The sequence below is a fragment of the Thalassophryne amazonica genome, chromosome 14 (genome assembly GCF_902500255.1).
Source record: "Thalassophryne amazonica chromosome 14, fThaAma1.1, whole genome shotgun sequence".
Classification (NCBI taxonomy): Eukaryota; Metazoa; Chordata; class Actinopteri; order Batrachoidiformes; family Batrachoididae; genus Thalassophryne; species Thalassophryne amazonica.
In genome coordinates this window covers 86,075,747-86,097,764 of record NC_047116.1, presented here as the reverse complement: position 1 = coordinate 86,097,764, position 22,018 = coordinate 86,075,747, and the positions used below count along the sequence as shown (strand labels likewise).

At 39.8% G+C, this 22,018-nt stretch overlaps 1 protein-coding gene across 1 annotated transcript in view; it reads right to left on the bottom strand.

Moving 5' to 3' along the window:
• The window catches only part of parp4 (poly (ADP-ribose) polymerase family, member 4), a 65,113-nt gene that overhangs the window by 18,234 nt on the left and 24,861 nt on the right, over positions 1–22,018 (bottom strand). Inside the window, exons 21-26 of the mRNA XM_034186077.1 lie at positions 18,712–18,792; positions 18,536–18,616; positions 18,346–18,441; positions 10,902–11,072; positions 10,255–10,308; positions 3,202–3,261 (exon numbers count right to left, since the gene is read on the bottom strand). Of these exons, the coding sequence (XP_034041968.1) occupies positions 3,202–3,261; positions 10,255–10,308; positions 10,902–11,072; positions 18,346–18,441; positions 18,536–18,616; positions 18,712–18,792 (543 nt within the window). The remainder of the gene's footprint in view (positions 1–3,201; positions 3,262–10,254; positions 10,309–10,901; positions 11,073–18,345; positions 18,442–18,535; positions 18,617–18,711; positions 18,793–22,018) is intronic.

Genomic DNA, 22,018 nt, shown 5'->3' with positions numbered 1-22,018 from the left:
GCTGATTTTGAGTTTTAACACCACAAACGCTTCTGGTAGCATCAAAGGCGACTACAGACCCAAACAATGAGTCAGCGTTTCCATCTTTGAGTGTCCTGCCCCCTGCTGGAAGCTCCTGTTTACTACATAGCTTCCAGCAGTGAGCAGCTGAGAGGAACAGCAAAGCTCAACTCTCTACTCAATAACAGCATTGCTGTGAGGCAGAGGTCTTGAAAAATAAAGCAGTGCTGACTTATGGTTTGCTTTATAAATAAAATTAATACTGATAGAATAACTCCATTAATGTCAATTCTGTCATTTGTACAAAGTTAAAACATAACATATATCTTTTAATGGTGAATAATGCACTAATTCTGACGTTTTGTAACAAACACAGACAGACACCAAAGGATTATGGGTAAAATATGCCTCCGCTAACACTGATTGGTTGACTCATTCATTCTATGTAAACCAACATGTTAATGTGACGTGTGTCGTGTGTTGGTGTTTACAGATACATGCGCTTTTGTAAAATATGTCATTTTTTTATTTGTAAAAAAAAAAAAGAAGCCAAGTTGTAATTAGATAACCATCTGCTATAACCGGTGTCAAAATAAGTACAGCACTGCCATGATCTACTGTTGCCCAGGCGCTCAGTACTTAAGCTGGGTTTACACTGTGCAAGTTTTGGCCCTTCGTCAGCTGATTTTTCACTCGTGCAAGAATTTTTTGGATCGCGCCAAGTTTCAGCTTAATCGCGCGTCCTGCATCGTGTAGTATACATGGAGTAACGAGCTGCGTTTAACCTCTCACAACCACCTCCTGATCGGCAATCGTATGGTCGGATGAAAATCAAACCTGTTTGATATTCTGGTCGGCCGTTGTGAGGGTATCCCGCTGCTGAAGTGCAACAAGCATCCAACCTCTCACACTGTGCATGTGCAAACACAGATGCACATGGAATTAGATAGAGCAGAAAACAGTGATTATCTCTTTGAGAGAGCAGCTTCTGTTTCTTTTCCCCCCTTTCTTCAACTCATGTAAAGTCTTGTAATTTTTTTTTAAACTTTGATGTCTCCCATCAAGAGTTTTTGTAAAAATAAGAAATGTAAATAAAGTTTGAAAAAAAAAGAAGCTTCTGTTTATGTTTTGCTTCTGGAAACACGAGTCCGACGTGTGGTTTTTGAACGTACAATGTGAGCAGTCAGATCGCATCAGAGCATCGGGCCGTATAGTGTGAGAACATAAATTGTGCGCTCTGAACTTTTACACTGTGCGGTTTTGTCGTACAGTTTGAGCTGGAGCCAAGTACAATGATTGAAAATATCGTACAGTGTCTTCCCAGCTTTAGGGTGAATACTGCCATGAACACTACTGGCCAGTAGATGGCAGTAGAGACACTGAAAACTTGCCAAAAGAAAATTCCAGATAATACGTGTCTGGTACATTTAAGATGCGTGGAATTTAATAAATGCAAAATAAATTTCAGACATCTTATATACATTACTCTGGAACAAAGACGACAGACAGTGTTTGACATAAGTAGGCCTCTAAATAGCAAACACGAATCGACTGCAATGATTTGAATTGAAAATAATGGAGGAGCAGCCTGAGCTTCTTCTGGCATTTTTACATAAAACAAACACAATAACAACGTCTATAAACCCAGAGCTTCTGTGTAGGCTCTCAGTTGTCCAGGTGGTTTCCATAGTAGAAAAGCTTGAATCTTCAACTGGACTGGGTTGCATTCGTCTCTACAAGAGTCAGACAGAAGTCAGACTACCAGAGCAAGAATTTTAGCTGAGGAAGCTTCTGTGATTTGAAGCGAAACGTCCTTGCGTCAAGCAACCCAGTCCAGTTGAAGATTCAAGCTTCTCTACTATAAACCCAGAGCATATATTCACGAGAGTTTTAGGCACAATATACAAAGAGTTTAATGCTGTTGTACGTGTGGAGCCTGATCAGAGCAATGCATTTCTTCTGTCGTGAATGTACTGAGATACCCATAATGCACTAGGCACAGCATCTCCACACTAAAACCTTCAAAATTAGTGCATTACTTTAAAACTACATATAAAATATATATCTGATATTTTCACTTTGTAAAACTTCAGATGTGATGTTAATTTAAATAACTTGTCTGAAATTAGTTTGGTTACAATTTTAACCATAAGTTAAAACTGTATGCCTCTGGATGACTTGGGTGATATTGCCAGTGTAACATTATGGGGTCAAAAGAAATGAGCTTTTTCTTTCTTTCTTTCTTTCTTTCTTTCTTTCTTTCTTTCTTTCTTTCTTTCTCTCTCTCTCTCTCTCCTTTTCTGTGACCAGTTCTCCTTTGCCTGCAGAGGATAGAGGGGTTTCTTTTAGAACCAACTCTATTCTGTTTACACATCTACTACAAAACATTTAACAGGTAGGTACTCAACTGATTTTAGATTTCATAAACATTTGTAACTATTCAGCTTTGTTTACCATGTCTGCAAAATACGTTGCGGTCTAAAAATTATTGGACCAAAACTTATCGGAAGATAATTAGTCTGATAATGGTTTTCAAAGTTATCTCAAAAGCTAATCCAAAAATGAAAACATTATCCTCGATAATTAGCGGGTAGCGGATTAGTGGAACTGCGCCCACCACTGCTACACACACAAACAGAAACAGCCCACAAAAGCAGCAGTTCAGTGTGTGTAAAACTTTATAGTTTGGAACTGTAATTTTCTTGCAAATGGGCTTTATTTGGTAAGATATGTAATGTTTTTGGTGGCTATATTAGAAAATGTGCATTGTTTTGAAATTTCAAGTAGATTCCCACTTTTTAAAAATATTTATTTATGTTAATTTAAAAGACTGCATGCACCCTCAAACCAAATGAGGTCACCAGCTGAACAAGTCTTAAGGTGCTAGTGAGTAAATTCGCCTTAAACTGTTGTAAACTGTGCATGAACTGTGCGCGGCTGCACACAAATTTCTGGCATGCATAGATTTTGTGAACTAATCGCAAACATTGCGCAACCTATTTGAAAACACAGCGCATTACTACGTGTCAATGTGTGTCATTATTTAGGTTTTTTTTTTACCTGATCAGGGAAAAGTGTTCAAGCACTCAAAAATAAATTCCAGCTGCGAGAGAGAGAGTAACCGTTCCAAACTCTGACTTGAGACCAGTCTTGGTGTGCATGTGGAACATAAATCTATCTGCTTTCTGTAACAGAACTAACCTTAAGTTCAGAACATAGTATGGGAGAGTCAAAATCAACCCACTTATCATCGTCTTCAGACTGTAATTGAAAGAAAAGCAGTTTTACAACACAACATTAGAAACATTAGGAACCGCATTTTTCCTACAGACACACAAACAGAAACAGCCCACAAAAGCAGCAGTTCATTGTGTATAAAACCTTATAGTTTGGAACTGTAATTTTCTTGCACATGGGCTTTAGTTGGTAAGATATGTAATAATTTTGGTGGCTATATTAGAAAATGTGCATCCTTTTGAAATTTCAAGTAGATTCTTGCTTTTTAAAAAAATATTTATGTTAATAAAAATACTGCACGCACACTCAAACCAAATGAGGTGTTTGTATCACCAACTCAACAAATCTTAAGGTGCCTTGACACTTGCATGAATTTAATTCCTGCAGTAGCACCCAAGATTGCATGCTAGTGAGTAAATTCGCCTTAAACTGTTGTAAACTGTGCATGGCTGCACACAAATTTGTGGCTTGCATAAATTTTGTGAAGTAATCACGAACACTGCACAACCTATTTGAAAACACAGCGTGTTACTACGTGTCAATGTGTGTCATTGTGCGCAGGGCATCTGAACGATTATGATAAGATGTTACAGCTATAATAAACATAACTTTACAGATACATGATCTAACTCATGAGAAGGAATGAAAATGCAACTGTTTCACCAATCCAATACAATATAAATATTATAAATAATTACATTTGAGTCAAAAATCCAAATGTGTTCTAGATCACACAACGCACATGAGACAACCTTCTCTGTGATTCTGGGAGAGATGAGAGATGGTTTCATTAGCCAAGTTCTGAGAGCAAATGTGTCATCGGTTACGAAATGATTATTTTATCTTGGATGTGTTCAGCAGGCCAAAGAGTGGCATCCAGCCGGAAAAAGTGGGTCGCAGTGGCACCACGAATTGTGTGGCAGTGCAGGGACCCAGTTCATGGAAGTGTCAAGGTGCCTTTATACTTACAGTAGTGTTCAGAATAATAGTAGTGCTATGTGACTAAAAAGATTAATCCAGGTTTTGAGTATATTTCTTATTGTTACATGGGAAACAAGGTACCAGTAGATTCAGTAGATTCTCACAAATCCAACAAGATCAAGCTTTCATGATATGCACACTCTTAAGGCTAAGGAAATTGGGCTATTAGTAAAAAAAAAAGTAGAAAAGGGGGTGTTCACAATAATAGTAGCATCTGCTGTTGACGCTACAAACTCAAAACTATTATGTTCAAACTGCTTTTTTAGCAATCCTGTGAATCACTAAGCTAGTATTTAGTTGTATAACCACAGTTTTTCATGATTTCTTCACATCTGCGAGACATTAATTTTGTTGGTTTGGAACCAAGATTTTGCTCGTTTACTGTAGTGTGCTTGGGGTCATTGTCTTGTTGAAACACCCATTTCAAGGGCATGTCCTCTTCAGCATAAGGCAACATGACCTCTTCAAGTATTTTGACATATCCAAACTGATCCATGATACCTGGTATGCGATATATAGGCCCAACACCATAGTAGGAGAAACATGCCCATATCATGATGCTTGCACCACCATGCTTCACTGTCTTCACTGTGAACTGTGGCTTGAATTCAGAGTGTGGGGGTCGTCTCACAAACTGTCTGCGACCCTTGGACCCAAAAAGAACAGTTTTACTATCATCAGTCCACAAAATATTCCTCCATTTCTCTTTAGGCCAGTTGATGTGTTCTTTGGTAAATTGTAACCTCTTCTGCACTTGTCTTTTATTTAACAGAGGGCTTTTGCGGGGGATTCTTGCAAATAAATTAGCTTCACACAGGCATCTTCTAACTGTCATAGCAGTTACAGGTAACTCCAGACTGTCTTTGATCATCCTGGAGCTGATCAATGGGTAAGCCTTTGCCATTCTGGTTATTCTTCTATCCATTTTGATGATGTTTTCCGTTTTCTTCCACACATCTGTGGTTTTTTGTCCATTTTAAAGCATTGTAGATCATTGTAGATGAACAGCCTATAATTTCTTGCACCTGCGTATAGGTTTTCCCCTCTCAAATCAACTTTTTAATCAAACTACACTGTTCTTCTGAACAATGTCTTGAACGTCCCATTTTCCTCAGGCTTTCAAAGACAAAAGCATGTTCAACAGGTGCTGGCCTGTTAGGTCTCTCTCTTCTAAGTCCCTGTTAGTAAATTATATAATAATTGATCAACATATTGATTTATTCTGCCTTACAGAAATCTGGTTACAGCAGGATGAATATGTTAGTTTAAATGAGTCAACACCCCCGAGTCACACTAACTGCCAGAACGCTCGTAGCATGGGCCGAGGCGGAGGATAAGCAGCAATCTTCCATTCCAGCTTATTAATTAATCAAAAAACCAGACAGAGCTTTAATTCATTTGGAAGCTTGACGCTTAGTCTTGTCCATCCAAATTGGAAGTCCCAAAAACCAGTTTTATTTGTTGTTATCTATCGTCCACCTGGTCGTTACTGTGAGTTTCTCTGTGAATTTTCGGACCTTTTGTCTGACTTAGTACTTAGCTCAGATAAGATAATTATAGTGGGCGATTTTAACATCCACACAGATGCTGAGAATGACAGTCTCAACACTGCATTTAATCTATTGTTAGACTCGATTGGCTTTGCTCAAAATGTAAATGAGTCCACCCACCACTTTAATCATATCTTAGATCTTGTTCTGACTTATGGTATGGAAATTGAAGACTTAACAGTATTCCCTGAAAACCCCCTTGTGTCTGATCATTTCTTAATAACATTTACATTTACTCTGATGGACTACCCAGCAGTGGGGAATAAGTTTCATTACAGTAGAAGTCTTTCAGAAAGCGCTGTAACTAGGTTTAAGGATATGATTCCTTCTTTATGTTCTCTAATGCTATATACCAACACAGTGCAGAGTAGCTACCTAAACTCTGTGAGATAGATTATCTCGTCAATAGTTTTACATCCTCATTGAAGACAACTTTGGATGCTGTAGCTCCTCTGAAAGAGCCTTAAATCAGAAGTGCCTGACTCCGTGGTATAACTCACAAACTCGCAGCTTAAAGCAGATAACCCGTAAGTTGGAGAGGAAATGGCGTCTCACTAATTTAGAAGATCTTCACTTAGCCTAGAAAAAGAGTCTGTTGCTCTATAAAAAAGCCCTCCGTAAAGCTAGGACATCTTACTACTCATCACTAATTGAAGAAAATAACAACCCCAGGTTTCTTTTCAGCACTGTAGCCAGGCTGACAAAGAGTCAGAGCTCTATTGAGCCGAGTATTCGTTTAACTTTAGCTAGTAATGACTTCATGACTTTCTTTGCTAATAAAATTTTAACTATTAGAGAAAAAATTACTCATAACCATCCCAAAGACATATCGTTATCTTTGGCTGCTTTCAGTGATGCCGGTATTTGGTTAGACTCTTTCTCTCTGATTGTTCTGTCTGAGTTATTTTCATTAGTTACTTCCTCCAAACCAACAACATTCCTACCAGGCTGCTCAAGGAAGCCCTACCATTAATTAATGCTTCGATCTTAAATATGATCAATCTATCTTTATTAGTTGGCTATGTACCACAGGCTTTTAAGGTGGCAGTAATTAAACCATTACTTAAAAAGCCATCACTTGACCCAGCTATCTTAGCTAATTATAGGCCAATCTCCAACCTTCCTTTTCTCTCAAAAATTCTTGAAAGGGTAGTTGTAAAACAGCTAACTGATCATCTGCAGAGGAATGGTCTATTTGAAGAGTTTCAGTCAGGTTTTAGAATTCATCATAGTACAGAAACAGCATTAGTGAAGGTTACAAATGATCTTCTTATGGCCTCAGACAGTGGACTCATCTCTGTGCTTGTTCTGTTAGACCTCAGTGCTGCTTTTGATACTGTTGACCATAAAATTTTATTTCAAAGATTAGAGCATGCCATAGGTATTAAAGGCACTGCACTGCGGTGGTTTGAATCATGTTTATCTAATAGATTACAATTTGTTCATGTAAATGGGAAGTCTTCTTCACAGACTAAGGTTAATTATGGAGTTCCACAAGGTTCTGTGCTAGGACCAATTTTATTCACTTTATACATGTTTCCCTTAGGCAGTATTATTACACAGCATTGCTTAAATTTTCATTGTTACGCAGATGATACCCAGCTTTATCTATCCATGAAGCCAGAGGACACACACCAATTAGCTAAACTGCAGGATTGTCTTACAGACATAAAGACATGGATGACCTCTAATTTCCTGCTTTTTTACTCAGATAAAACTGAAGTTATTGTACTTGGCCCCACAAATCTTAGAAACATGGTGTCTAACCAGATCCTTACTCTGGATGGCATTACCCTGACCTCTAGTAATACTGTGAGAAATCTTGGAGTCATTTTTGATCAAGATATGTTATTCAATGCGCATATTAAACAAATATGTAGGACTGCTTTTTTGCATTTGCGCAATATCTCTAAAATTAGAAAGGTCTTGTCTCAGAGTGATGCTGAAAAACTAATTCATGCATTTATTTCCTTTAGGCTGGACTACTGTAATTCATTATTATCAGGTTGTCCTAAAAGTTCCCTGAAAAGCCTTCAGTTAATTCAAAATGCTGCAGCTAGAGTACTGACAGGGACTAGAAGGAGAGAGCATATCTCATCCATATTGGCCTCTCTTCATTGGCTTCCTGTTAATTCTAGAATAGAATCTAAAATTCTTCTTCTTACTTATAAGGTTTTGAATAATCAGGTCCCATCTTATCTTAGGGACCTCATAGTACCATATCACCCCAATAGAGCACTTCGCTCTCAGACTGCAGGCTTACTTGTAGTTCCTAGCGTTTGTAAGAGTAGAATGGGAGGCAGAGCCTTCAGCTTTCAGGCTCCTCTCCTGTGGAACCAGCTCCCAATTCAGATCAGGGAGACAGACACCCTCTCTACTTTTAAGATTAGGCTTAAAACTTTCCTTTTTGCTAAAGCTTATAGTTAGGGCTGGATCAGGTGACCCTGAACCATCCCTTAGTTATGCTGCTATAGACTTAGACTGCTGGGGGGTTCCCATGATGCACTGAGTGTTTCTTTCTCTTTTTGCTCTGTATGCACCACTCTGCATTTAATCATTAGTGATTGAGCTCTGCTCCCCTCCACAGCATGTCTTTTTCCTGATTCTCTCCCTCAGCCCCAACCAGTCCCAGCAGAAGACTGCCCCTACCTGAGCCTGGTTCTGCTGGAGGTTTCTTCCTGTTAAAATGGAGTTTTTCCTTCCCACTGTCGCCAAGTGCTTGTTCACAGGGGGTTGTTTTGACCGTTGGGGTTTTTCCGTAATTATTGTATGGCTTTGCCTTACAATATAAAGCGCCTTGGGGCAACTGTATGTTGTGATTTGGCGCTATATAAATAAAATTGATTTGATTTGAATGCCACACTACTATTATTGTGTACACCCCTTTTTCTACTGTTTTTTACTAATAGCCCAATTTCATAGCCTTAAGAGTGTGCATATCATGAATGCTTGGTCTTGTTGGATTTGTGAGAATCTACTGAATCTACTGGTACCTTGTTTCCCATGTAACAATAAGAAATATACTCAAAACCTGGATTAATCTTTTTAGTCACATAGCACTACTATTAGTCTGAACACTACTGTACAGTGACGAAATGAAGGCCTTTATTCACTTTATACAGGCTTTGAAGGATTACATCAAAACTGTTTCATGGATTCTCAACAGATTTTCACCACAGATAGATATTAGGCCATGGAAAACTCACTGTATTTTCAAGGTGATCTGGATCCGAATTCTGGCTCAAGATTTCACCTTATATAGTCTTTGAACAATTACTCCAAAACTACTTCACAAATTTTCACCACATTTGCACTGTAGATAAATATTAGGGCATGGAAGACTCCACTGAATTTTGGCGGTGATCCAGATCTGGATTCTGGATCAAGGCGAGGTGATGGTCTTGTGGCTAAGCTGTTGGGCTTGAGACCAGAAGATCCTCGGTTCAAATCCCTGTCTGGCTGGAAAATCACTAAGGGCCCTTGGACAAGGTCTTTAATCCCCTATTGCTCCCGGTGTGTAGTGAGTACCTTGTATGGCAGCACCCTGACATCTGGGTGAATGTGAGGCATAATTGTAAAGCGCTTTGGGTGTCTGCTGCAGATGGAAAAGCGCTATATAAATGCAGTCCATTTAAGGCCTCATCTTATGCATATGAAAACACATCGATTTGTTGTTACACTAAGGAACAGATGGTTATAAATGCCGTATTTAGCTTCTGAAACACCCCCAAATCCTACACACTGTACCTTTAAATACTTATGGCCTTGTGTTTGACCTTTCAAGGTAATCCAAAATCAAAGTCATGTGACAGACAAAAAATTTATGTATGGCTTCATGTTAACGTTTCACAGTAGTTGTATATTTGTACCAATTCCCCAAAACAGCCAATCACAATAAGCTTGACCTTTCAGAATCCCCTAAGCTCAAAGATCACGTGACCAAAAACAGAGCAGAAAAGTGATGTCGGAGTTCATATTTGTGTTTCATGGTAACCATAGTTACCATGCTATTCTACATGAGTTTGGCTTTTCTAGGTAACCTAAGTTTGAAAGTCATGCGACCCATAGAAATGTGACATATAACTTGTGGCTGTGATTAGAGAGACTGTGCATTATCAGTGGTCACAGCTTCGTGGTGGATGGAGTGAAAAAAACTGCTAGAAGGCACTTTTCTCATAACACAATCGTCCTCTGTTCAACTCGACAATAAAGCTGGAGATTCCCCAATACCTAATTTTACCAAATCATCATCATCATCACTGTACTGTACGTACCTGCTGCACTAAAATGTCACACTATTGTGGTAAACCAAGCCCTTGTCAGCTATTTAGTTTTTTTTTGTTTACCTGATTAGGGGAAAGTGTTCATGGATTTTAAAAAAAATTATAGCTACGAGAGAGAGAGAAACCTTTCCAAATACTGATTTGAGACCAGTCTCTGTGTGTATGTGGAACATAAATCTATCTGCTTCTGTAACAGAACTAACCTCATAATCTGGAGCACAATAGTAACCTACCGACAGCTCATCTTCTTCTTGAAACTGTAATTGAAAGAAAAGGTTTACAAACGTGAGGAAGTGCATTCTTCTCACAGACGCACAAACAGAAATAGCCCACAAAAGCAGCAGTTCATTGTGGGCAAAATTTCAAACTTTATAGTTTTCAACTGTAATCCGCTTGCAAATGGGCTTTATTTGGCAACATATGTAATATTTGTGGTAGCTATATTAGAAAATATTGTATGGTATAAATTTAGCATTTGGGAAATACATTACAAAATAAATTACAACTACGAGAGAGAGAGAAACCGTTCCAAACACTGACTTGAGACCAGTCTTGGTGTGCATGCGGAACATAAATCTATTTGCCTTCTGTAACAGAACTAACCTCGAGTGCATAACAAGGACCGTCAGAGTCCAACAACCCAAACACCATTTCATCATCTAACTAAAATGTAAAGAAAAGCAGTTTCAATTGAAAATAGCCCAACACAACATTGGAAACATGGAACTGGATTCTTCTTGGAGAAAGGCAGAAGTAGCCTATAAATGTTGTGGTTAACTGAAACCAAAAAGGGAAATAAAAATGGATCTCCATGAAGTTTTGATGTCATGACACAAAAGTATGAACTTACATATTTTTTTGGCGCTGACATTATCAGCCCAAGAACACATTTATCATACGTCTCCTCTTCTTTTTCTTTATCCTCAGGGGAAATCCAGCCGATATACGGCAGGATGTCCACATCTTCCTCTGCAATCAGCTTGGGAATGTCTGTAAAATCCTCTTCTCCTTGTTTGGAATCCTACAACATAATGATGGCATTTAATTTGCAGCAACAAAGCAAAATTTATAAAAAAAAAAAAAAAGGAGTCTGACATCATGTACTAGCTTCTAGAAAGTAAATAAAGTAAAATCTTAAATAATTAAATTCTAATCCAATTATATTTTTTCCACTAATCTGATTGGTTAATCGTGTGAAATATCAGGCGTACCGTATAATATCTGTGGAATGGTGGCCAAAGATGTATTACTCCGCACCCTGACTGGTGTTCTGAGGAGATGTCATTACTGGTGAATGACATTCCTGTTCTCCGCGCGCAACTGCGCGCGCTGCTAGCTGTTAGCGTTGTTAGCTCAGAGTGAGAGAAAGTCACGTGCCACCGCCGAAATGGGTGAAATTAAGCTACCGTACGAAAGCATTGATGTGGATTTTGATGCCGTGTCCTGACCGCTGATGGAGAGACGCTCGCTGCTTCATGGTAAGCCTCGCCAACCAAATTACCAACAGAAAAATAAACCGTGCAAACGATGGAATTGGATGATGTGCAGACGTTATAGTTTTACCTTTACGGATAACCATATATGTTCAACCATATAATAGCATGAACATTCGGCCATCATCAGACACAACAGGGTTATTCCCTAATTGTGCAACACAAGTGCATTTGGGGCTTTTTGGGGCATGATCCAGCATGTAGGTGCCTCCAATTTCCTATTTCCACAACACATAATCTGAGCCCAAGGCATTTAATTCCAAGAGAGATAAAACTAGTTTTCAACATTCTTATTAATGAATAAGTCCTGCAAGTATTTATGGAATTCAAGTGTGAAGATTGGCAGTGCTTCCTGATGCTGATTTCCATAAAGTGTCCATAAAGTTCTTTCAGTTGATCGGGCTGCTCTTTGAGACGTCCTGAGAACTTGTGGGAGTTGCTGGACATCATAGGCAGCCTATACACAAATACTTGTGTTCAGGTTAGGTGTCTTGTATGTACAAGCAGAGTGTACTCATGTCATGAGCACGTCTTTGTAAATATATAAATAAAATAAATATATAAATATTGCACCCACTCAGTCTTGGCTTTAAAACATTTTGGTGCTCTGCGCTACAGATGCACCAAATGCCCTTGACTTTGTGAACGCTATTGTGATCTTTGCATTATAACTGAATATCCTGACTAAGATGATGAGTGATTAATTGGCATCACTAGATGAAGTACCACTGGAATGAATTTGTGTCAAATGAGTGGTTACTTAGAGAGACTCAGATGAGAAGTATCACTTGCATTGTGAGGGAGAGTCCAGTTTGACATGTGGCCATGTGGCGTGTTTCCATGTGCATGATCCAGCACGTAGGTGCCTCAGTGTTGTGCAAACGCCAAGGGGATGCCCACATTTCACCTGGCTGCAGCAGATGTATGGTTACTTTTGAGAGGTTGAAATAGAGTGGTTGTCTGCTCTGCATGGTCACCATCCAGAACCCAAGGCGGATCTGTGGTGTTGTGGATACTACAATGCATGACATGGGTGCATTATTCCCAGACCTTAGTTGATTTGAATAAATAATGAATACATTGTGCTCTTATTAACAGAATTTTTTCAGTGTCTATGAAAATAAATTTGATGTCTTGTAATTCCAACTAATGTACCAAGAATAAATACAACACAGACATCACACATGTTTTCAGTTATTTCTTTTACATCAACATAAATTATCATGTACAGAACTTAACAAAACCAGAAGTGGACTCAACCACCTGCAGCTCAGTGTATCTAAGACGAAAGAGCTGGTGGTGGACTTCAGAAGACAGAAGTCCCGTTTGAACCCAGTTACCATCAGTGGACCTGAGGTGAACATTGTAGACGACTACAAGTAGCTGGGTGTCCATGTAGACAGCAAACTGGATGACTGTAAACACAGATGCTGTGTATAAGAAAGGTCAGAGCCAACTGTACTTCCTCTGTATTCTGGCAAAATAATTTCCTTTGGGTTAAATAAAGTTGATCTTATCTTACTGTAGCAAGATGAAGTCCAGATTGAAAAGATGTTCCGACTAGTTTGGCTAGTGGGGAATAATCTGGTAGAGTCATAGTCTCGAGTGTGAGAAATCTGGTGTTCCAATCCCAGAACCACCACTTCCACAAAGATATGTCATCCGTCTACATTATCTTCCATCCATCCATCCATCCATTTTCTTCCGCTGTATCCGGAGTTGGGTCGTGGGGGCAGCAGCTCAAGCAAAGCCTCCCAGACCTCCCGATCCGCACACACCTCCCCCAGCTCCTCCGGGGGAACCCCAAGGCGTTCCCAAGCCAGCCGAGAGATGTAGTCCCTCCAGCGTGTCCTGGGTCTTCCCCGGGGCCTCACACTTGGCTGCAAACCACCCCAGTGCACGCTGAAGGTCCTGATTTGACGAAGCCAACAGAACCACATTGTCCGCAAACAGCAGAGACGAGATTCTATGGTTCCCAAACCAGACCCCCTCTACACCTTGGCTGCGCCTAGAAATTCTGTCCATAAAAATAATGAACAGAACCGGTGACAAAGGGCAGGCCTGGCGGAGGCCAACATGCACTGGAAACAGGTTTGACTTACTACCAGCAATGCGAACCAAGCTCCTGCTTGGACCGGATACCCCTTAGCAAAGGACCCCGGACCCCGTACTCCCGGAGCACCCCCCACAGGGTGCCCCGAGGGACATGGTCGAACGCCTTCTCCAGATCCACAAAATACATGTGGACTGGTTTGGCGAACTCCCATGAACCCTCGAGCACCCGATGGAGAGTGTAGAGCTGGTCCAGTGTGTCGCGTCCAGGACGAAAACCACACTGCTCCCCCATCGGTCAGATTCTCCTCTCCAGTACTCTGGAATAGACCTTACCGGGGAGGCTGAGGAGTGTGATCCCCCTTCTTAAACAGAGGGACCACCACCCCGGTCTGCCAGTCCAGAGGCACTGTCCCCGACCGCCACGCGATGTTGCGGAGGCGTGTCAACCATGACAGTCCCACAGCATCCAGAGACTTAAGGTACTCAGGACGGATTTCATCCACCCCAGGAGCCTTGCCACCAAGGAGCTTTCAAACCACCTCGGTGACTTCGGCCTGGGTAATGGATGAGTCCGCCTCTGAGTCCCCAGTCTCTGCTTCCTCTTCGGAAGACGTGACGATGGGATTGAGGAGATCCTCAAAGTATTCCTTCCACCGCCTGACAACATCCCCAGTCAGGGTCAACAGCTCCCCACCCGCACCATAGACAGTGCTGGTGGAGAGCTGCTTCCGCCTCCTGAGGCATCGGACGGTTTGCCAGAATTTCTTCAAAGCCGACCGATAGCCCTCTATTTAACTAGTCCTTTATTTAACCAGGTTAGTCCCATTGAGAGAGTCGCTTGAGGTATCCTAAAGCACATTTGGACAAGCCAGCTTAATTTTGGAATAAGGTGCTGTGGACTGATGAAACTAAAATTGGAGTTATTTGGACATAATGGGGGGGATGTATGGCTGAAAAAGAACATGACATTCCAAGAAAAACACTTGCTACCTACAGTAAAATTTGGAGGTGGTTCCATCATGCTGTGGGGCTGTGTGGCCAGTGCAGGTACTGGGAAAGTTATTAAAGCTGGGGGTCACATGGATTCCAGTCAAGATCAGCAGAATCTTGAGAACAGTGTTCATGAAGTTGCACCAGGGCTGGATCTTTCAACAAGACAACGACCCTAAACACTGCTCAAAATCTACTAAGGCATTCATGCAGAGGAACAAGTACAATGTTCGAAATGGCCATCTCACTGCCCAGACCTGAATATTATTGAAAATCTGTGGTGTGATTTTAAGCGGGCTGTCAATGCTCGGAAACCAACAAACCTGAGATGTTTTGTAGAGAAGAATGGTCCGAAATACCTTCAACCAGAATCCAGACTCTCACTGGAAGCTATAGGAAGGGTTTAGAGGCTGTTATTTCTGCAAAATGAGGATCTACTAAATATTGATGTATTTTTTCTGTTGGGGTGCCCAAATTTATGCACCTGCCTAATTTTGTTTAAAGAATTATTGCACACTTTCTGTAAATCATATAAAATTCATTTCACTTCTCAAACATCACTGTGTTTGTCTGCTATATGATATATTTAACTGAAATTGCTGATCCAAACAACCAATGATTTATAAAGGAAAATCATGGAAATCATCAGGGGTGCCCAAACTTTTACATACAACTGTATAATGTTCTTTGTGTCTCTGCAGACGTTTCCCCACCTCTATTACATTTCATCCGTTTAGTATTTGGGGTTTTACAACCTAATGCCCCTTGCTTCTTGGAAGACATATCGACAGTCTGCATGATGTACACAGCAGGTACATTTTAAGTAAAAAAACACACACCTTAACTGACATGCGGCATGCACTGGTTCAGGTTCTCATTCCCACCCTCCACCAGCTGCTGATGCTTGCTACCTGACCTGAGTACCATGTGAAAAGTGGAAATAAGGGTGCCAGTGAGCGGGTCGTGATCTAATATATAAGGCTGACTGTGTGTGTGTGGATGTGTGTTCGTGCATGTGCGCTTTCACCCTAACGGCCCCAGTGACCTCCCCCTTGGTGCCCCCAGTCACCATACGAAGTTTGGTGCCGACTGCTTAATTACTGTGGCAGTTCACCCCGAAGACAAACTGTGCCGCATACATACATAGATCGCCTTTTATATATTATATATATATATATATATATATATATATATATATATATATATATAATTAAATAAACACACACAAACAATCTCTACAAACAAACAATCTCTACAAACAACTGCAGTAGCTAAGATCACAGAACGGAGGTTGACCTCAGTTCATACTATGAAAAAGAGGGTATGAGTACAATGAATGTCAATGAAACTGTGGAAAGTTGTGTGTGTACTACAAACCAGTGGCGGCTGGCCCATAGGGGGCGCTCGGGCGCTGCCCTCCTAGATGTGGAGGGGAAAAGTCATAATATATATATATATTTAAAAAGTATTATAAATGTCAGTTTTACTTAATAGTATGTGCCTACATGTAATATGAATGATTAAAACAACACTTCCTCCAACTGACTCTCATTCAACAGTGCATTTCCACCGACATAAGCAGAGAACGTATCATTCCTCGTCTTGGGCGGTCATTCAAAGCGCCCTTGAAGTGCAGCGAAATAACCAATTGTATGTAGTTGCTAGGGAAAATGAATAAATATTTGGCTAATCAACATTGCCAAAATTAATGGCTTTGGGGCGCCGGAATTTTAGCCCTTGCTACAAAAATGCGGGAACGTTAGATTGCTACAGTCAGTGATATACGTGACGCTGCAGCTGCTGCTGTCAGTCAGTCAGGCAGGAAGAGCGACGACGACGTTTGGGTTATATTTATTTATTTTTATTTTGTCTCCGTGTGTTTTGCTGGAGTAAGTTGAAGAACTCTGGGACTCCTGCTTGTTATGTCTTCCGAGATTTAAAATGGGACAAAACTAATTAAATCAATGACACCAAAGTTTCACGGGGATCCTTTTGGAGGAGCATGGAGGTGTGCACATCAGATCTTTCTCGTGGTTTAATGACAATTGCACATCCCGATTGGAGGAGAGACGTTTGTTTGTCTGACTCGTTATAAACCCTGTCAGGCTTCATTCACACTGTCAGCGCGCACACGTCATGGAGGCTGCTGATCTGCGTGGATGGAAAGGAGCGCATCCACCTCTTCATCTCAGGTGCGTTGACGACCTGCTCGGATTTATTCCCGAATGTTGCTCCTGGTGTGGAAACAAGGATGAAAATTTAAGATAAAACGAATGAGTGTTTTTTTCTTGTTTGTTTTAGGGGGTCAAAGCTGTGATCTTTATTGGGCCAGCAGACCAGTTATAATGGTAATAGGGGAGGCCGGGGCTGTTTGTAACAGTGTTCAAAGCCGCAGCCATGCTGGCATTTTGATTTCACTACACGTTATGAGGATCAGTCCACAGAAGTGAAATATTCTTTGGAGTATTCCACACTCTAAAACAAATTATTTGCTCAGTTTAAAAACAAAACAAAACCCTAAAATAGCAATTTGCATGTTTTTTAAGAAATTCTAACTCAGCCACTGAGTACACACAAGGCATTTATAGTCAGACAAACCCAAGTTTAGCAACGCATTTAATTAAGTGGTTTTGTATACTTAATTTACTTTGTCCTCTACACTGTTAATTAATTTTAACCAATTTAATTTAAAGGTTTTGGGGTTATTAGTTAGTCAAGTTATTTAATTTAAGTTTTTCAAGCTTTAGTTTGCCTCCATTCCACTTAGTAATGTTCATGCAAAATATTACCTTAATTTTCTCTCGCTCTCTCTCTCTCTCACACACACACACACACACATACACACTCTCTCTCTCACTCGCTCTCTCTCTCACACACACGAACACTTTCTCTCTCTCACACTCTCTCACTCGCTCTCTCTCTCACACACACGAACACTTTCTCTCTCTCACACGAACACTTTCTCTCTCTCACACACACACACACACACACACTCTCTCTCTCACTCGCTCTCTCTCTCACACACACGAACACTTTCTCTCTCTCACACTCTCTCACTCGCTCTCTCTCTCACACACACGAACACTTTCTCTCTCTCACACGAACACTTTCTCTCTCTCACACTCTCACACACACACAAACGCTTTCTCTCTCTCACACTCTCTCTCTCACACACGAACACTTTCTCTCTCTCACACTCTCTCTCTCTCTCTCTCTCTCTCACACACATGAACACTTTCTCTCTCTCACACGCTCTCTCTCTCTCTCACACTCTCTCACACACACAAACACTTTCTCTCTCTCACACTCTCTCTCTCTCACACACACACGCACACAAACATTCTCTCTCTCTCGCTCTCTCTCTTGAAGGTGGTGTGAACATTGTGATATTTTATATTTTGTTAAGGGGGAACCACAGTATCTGTTTGTCTGAAGATAATGGCAGGTCAGTACAGTTTGGTGTACTATGTGTGTAATTGGTGTCAAATGGTGAAATGTTCTTTGCTCAAGAACTTGAGTGTTGTATTGTATTTGATACTGTTCCTTTCCAAAGTAGAAATGGGGCCTGATATAGCTGTAAATGGTTAACTTTAACTGTAAAACTGCTGATTTTGAGAAGGACATGTAATGATTATTGTGGAATTGTAGTAATTTTCCGACTGTTCTCTTGAATGCCTGTACTTGACAAGACAAGGGAATCTATTGGCACAGCAGCCCCACCAAGACTGTTTTTCACCAGCCGCCACTGCTACAAACCCTTTCCTCGATGGCCACAAAGCTGGTGAACTGAGACAGAATGGAGAACTCTTTGCTTAAATGGATGATGAACGACTTCAGCTCAGCTTTCTTGCCCTTGGAAGGAAAAAAATTGTAACTTTAACACAAACTTCAACTTGAACTGTTACCTGTGTGTGAATTCTATTTTGGGTCTCACTGACATACACACCTCATGTTCAACTTCATTGGGATCCAAGCTTCCGTCTTCATAATCTCTGATGATGGCCCTCGCTGTGAGTTTGTGAAGAAACTGAACACATACGTTAGAATCATTCATGACATGTGTCAGCAGGAGTATAGACATTACAACGAGGATGTGCACGTGTGTGTGTGTGTGTTTCTTACTGTTCCTTTGGTTTTCTGCAGCTCAGTGGTTGACAACATGGTCTCGAGCTCCTGCCCATTCAAATTGCCAAGTAGAGTGGCCTTCATAAAGAAATACTGAGTGTGAGAAGAGTTTCCCAACATGTGCTTGTTAACGTGCACAGCCTTCAACATCTCCATGCAAAGCATAAACACATAAATAAGTACTCTGAGAACACCGTCCTCTGCCAGTACTTCAGGTAATATTTTACCCATGGTTCCACAAAGAGAAGTATGAGAGAGAAGAAAAATACGTGAATCTCCTCACGTTGTAATCCCCTTGTCGTAATGATAATATTAATCTGAAAATTGGTTTAAAGCAGGGGTGGGCAATTAATTTTTACAAGGGGCCACATAGGGAACCTGAATTATGTCCGAGGGCCACACCATCGATAACTCGGCTGTCTCCCATTACCAATTTTACAAAAAATTACCTATTTAATAGCTTTTATAGGTAATTTTTATCATTATAATAATATGTAAATATTTAAATATACCTAAATAAACCACTCTAATGATTTGCAACACACAAGCTTGACATTTTTAATATATGTAATAATAATCACAGACCTCATGAGGGCTGGACAGAGACATGCAAAGCGCCGCATGTGGCCCCTGGGCTGCAGTTTGCCCATGTCTGCTTTAAGGGGACCATAAAAGTTTCATAATTTTGTTGTGTTCCCTCTGTGAGAAATATTCTGTTTGTATACTCACAGAAAATGTGATAAATGTGACTTAATGACTTCTTCCTCTGTCCATACCCCAGCCTTCCCCAAAGTTTCAAGCAAATCAGTGAAGTAGTTTTGCTAAAAAATTCTAACAGGCAAACAGTTAAAAAAAACACTGAAAACAATAACTTACTGGCAAAAATAAAAAACAATCTGTGAACCCACATTGCTAGACCAGTAAATTACCAAATAATTACAGTAAACCCTAACTTTGTCCCAAAAGTAAACACCTGTACCATTAATTATACATATTTGGTTTTATTAAACAGTTCATGTTATTATTTTATTAAACTTCAAATTTGTTTAAAACATTTGTGCATAACATCCAATAAATATATTTTCCAAATGAATAGCAAATTTTTTGGGCTGTAAGTCATTTTTTTCTTGTTTTGCTGGCCCTGCAATGTATATATCAAAGTGACTTGCATATGAAAAAATATTATGGCTACAAGATGGTACCATCTACACGCATAACAACCCATTCCTATATGCAGATCTTACAGAGATACTGTGAGTTACACTTGGGAGCATAAGGTGGCAGTAATGCACCATTAAGCTGGATGCCAACTGTCGTAAAACAAGAAGAAGACGAACTGAATGAGAAGCACATGCTGGATCTCGGAGAGAACGAAATGAATAAATCATGCTCTCAAACAGAAAGACCACTTGGCACTCCACTTGTTTGCACTTTGTGGGACAGCCAGGACAGCAATGAGGAGGACAGCTTGACTAAAATAAGGTTAGCTATAATGTAAACTAAAATTGTATAGGCTTTTTATCATGTTTAATTACATTTAGTGAGGTAAACATGCACACATTTTGCTCTAAACAGATATTTTTGTGGTTCAATATTACAAATAAATACTGCATTGATGAAATCAATAAATTAGTCCTGGTATCAGTTTCCCTACTTTCACCCTCTGTGCATGATTTTATCCTTTCGTCTTTCAGTAGTAATCAAGTATAGTGTCCACTGTCTAGTATGTGGCTGTCTGATTATTTGAGCTAAAATCTTTTGGCTCAGCTTTACACCTGCCACAGAGCAGCGCACTTTGCCAACATTGTTTAAATAACAAATGCACAAATGACCTTATCTTTGCATCCACTGGTGTGTTGGTCTGAAAAAGAGGTGTGGTCAGGCACATTTGTGGGCCATAAACAGCAGAAAGTAATTACCATATTTATATAGTAATTTTAGCATTTATTCATATAGTATAAATCCCAAGTTTTTTTTAAAACAAATTTTATATACAGAAAAAAAAAATCACATTTATTAGTCATAATAGTAATAATTATAATGATTATTTACGTCAGACTTTCCCAGGAATCAAAGCACTGAACACAGTGCACAAAATCCCAAATTAAAGAACTGATCATACAGAAAGAAGTGCAATTCATATTCTGGTGCAACTTACTATATATGGATTTTTCCTCTTCAAGAGGCATTTTTTTTAACAGGTGTGATTTGTATTCCGGCAAAGACAGTCCACCAAAAACCACAAAGAAACTAGTCTGAAGTCAAATGCTGAGCCTTTCCACAATATAGACAGTGTAATATTTATATAGGTCTTACATAGGCAGGATGCACATTGGCACCCATCCTCATCATTACTCATCAAACTACAGTGAAACTAAATTGTAAAAAAAATGCAAATTGTAAAAAAAAAAAAAGTAAAAATGAATAACCTAGGTTTGTACCTTTATTTATTTATAGAGATTTTACGCTTCACTGGATTCACATGTCGAGAACACCTACATTGGGCTGGTAATCAAAAAAAAAATTGGTTTAAGTCATGTTACGCCCAGAACGCACCCATACTTTGCATTTAGATTACACAACCTGTAAATAGTGGCATTAAACAGGCCCAAAATGTGTTATGTACTTTAGCATATGTGCTATATATTGTGAAGATAGGGCCCTTTGTGCCTATTCACACTACAGTTGGAGGAACTTCATATTTTTGTGAAATGCAGATGTTTTCTGAGTAATGTATTTTCCGGAGTATAAATCGTACTGGACTATAAGTCGCACCTGTTAAGAAATCCCTCTTGAAGAGGAAAAACCTTTATATCAACTGCATCGGAGTATAAGTCACATGTTTTTTTCTGTCTTAGTGCTTTGAACCCTGGGAAAGTCCTACATAAATAGTCATTATAGTTATTCTTATTAACAATGAATGTGTGATATTAAAGGATTATTAATCGAGCATGAGGTCCACACGGGAAAATATCAGACTGAGGTCCCGTTCCCGTACGGACTGAGCAAGCGAGGTTAATAATTTGTGTATTATATGTCTGTTTAGAGCTGTGCTTTCATCTTGTTGGTCTTTATTTTGTATGTCCACTTCAAGCTCATTTGCTGTTAATTCCTCCAATTCGAACTCATCAGTGTCATAAAATTCGCTCAGAGAACGGTCCTCTTCATTGCTTATAATTTCTTTGTGCCCTTTTTTGTTTTGTTTTATTTCTGTTAGAGAAATTATATGTTATCATTTATAATGTCTTTCTTATACATTGGTTGTGGGTTTTCATTTTCTAGTGAACTACTGACCATACACTGT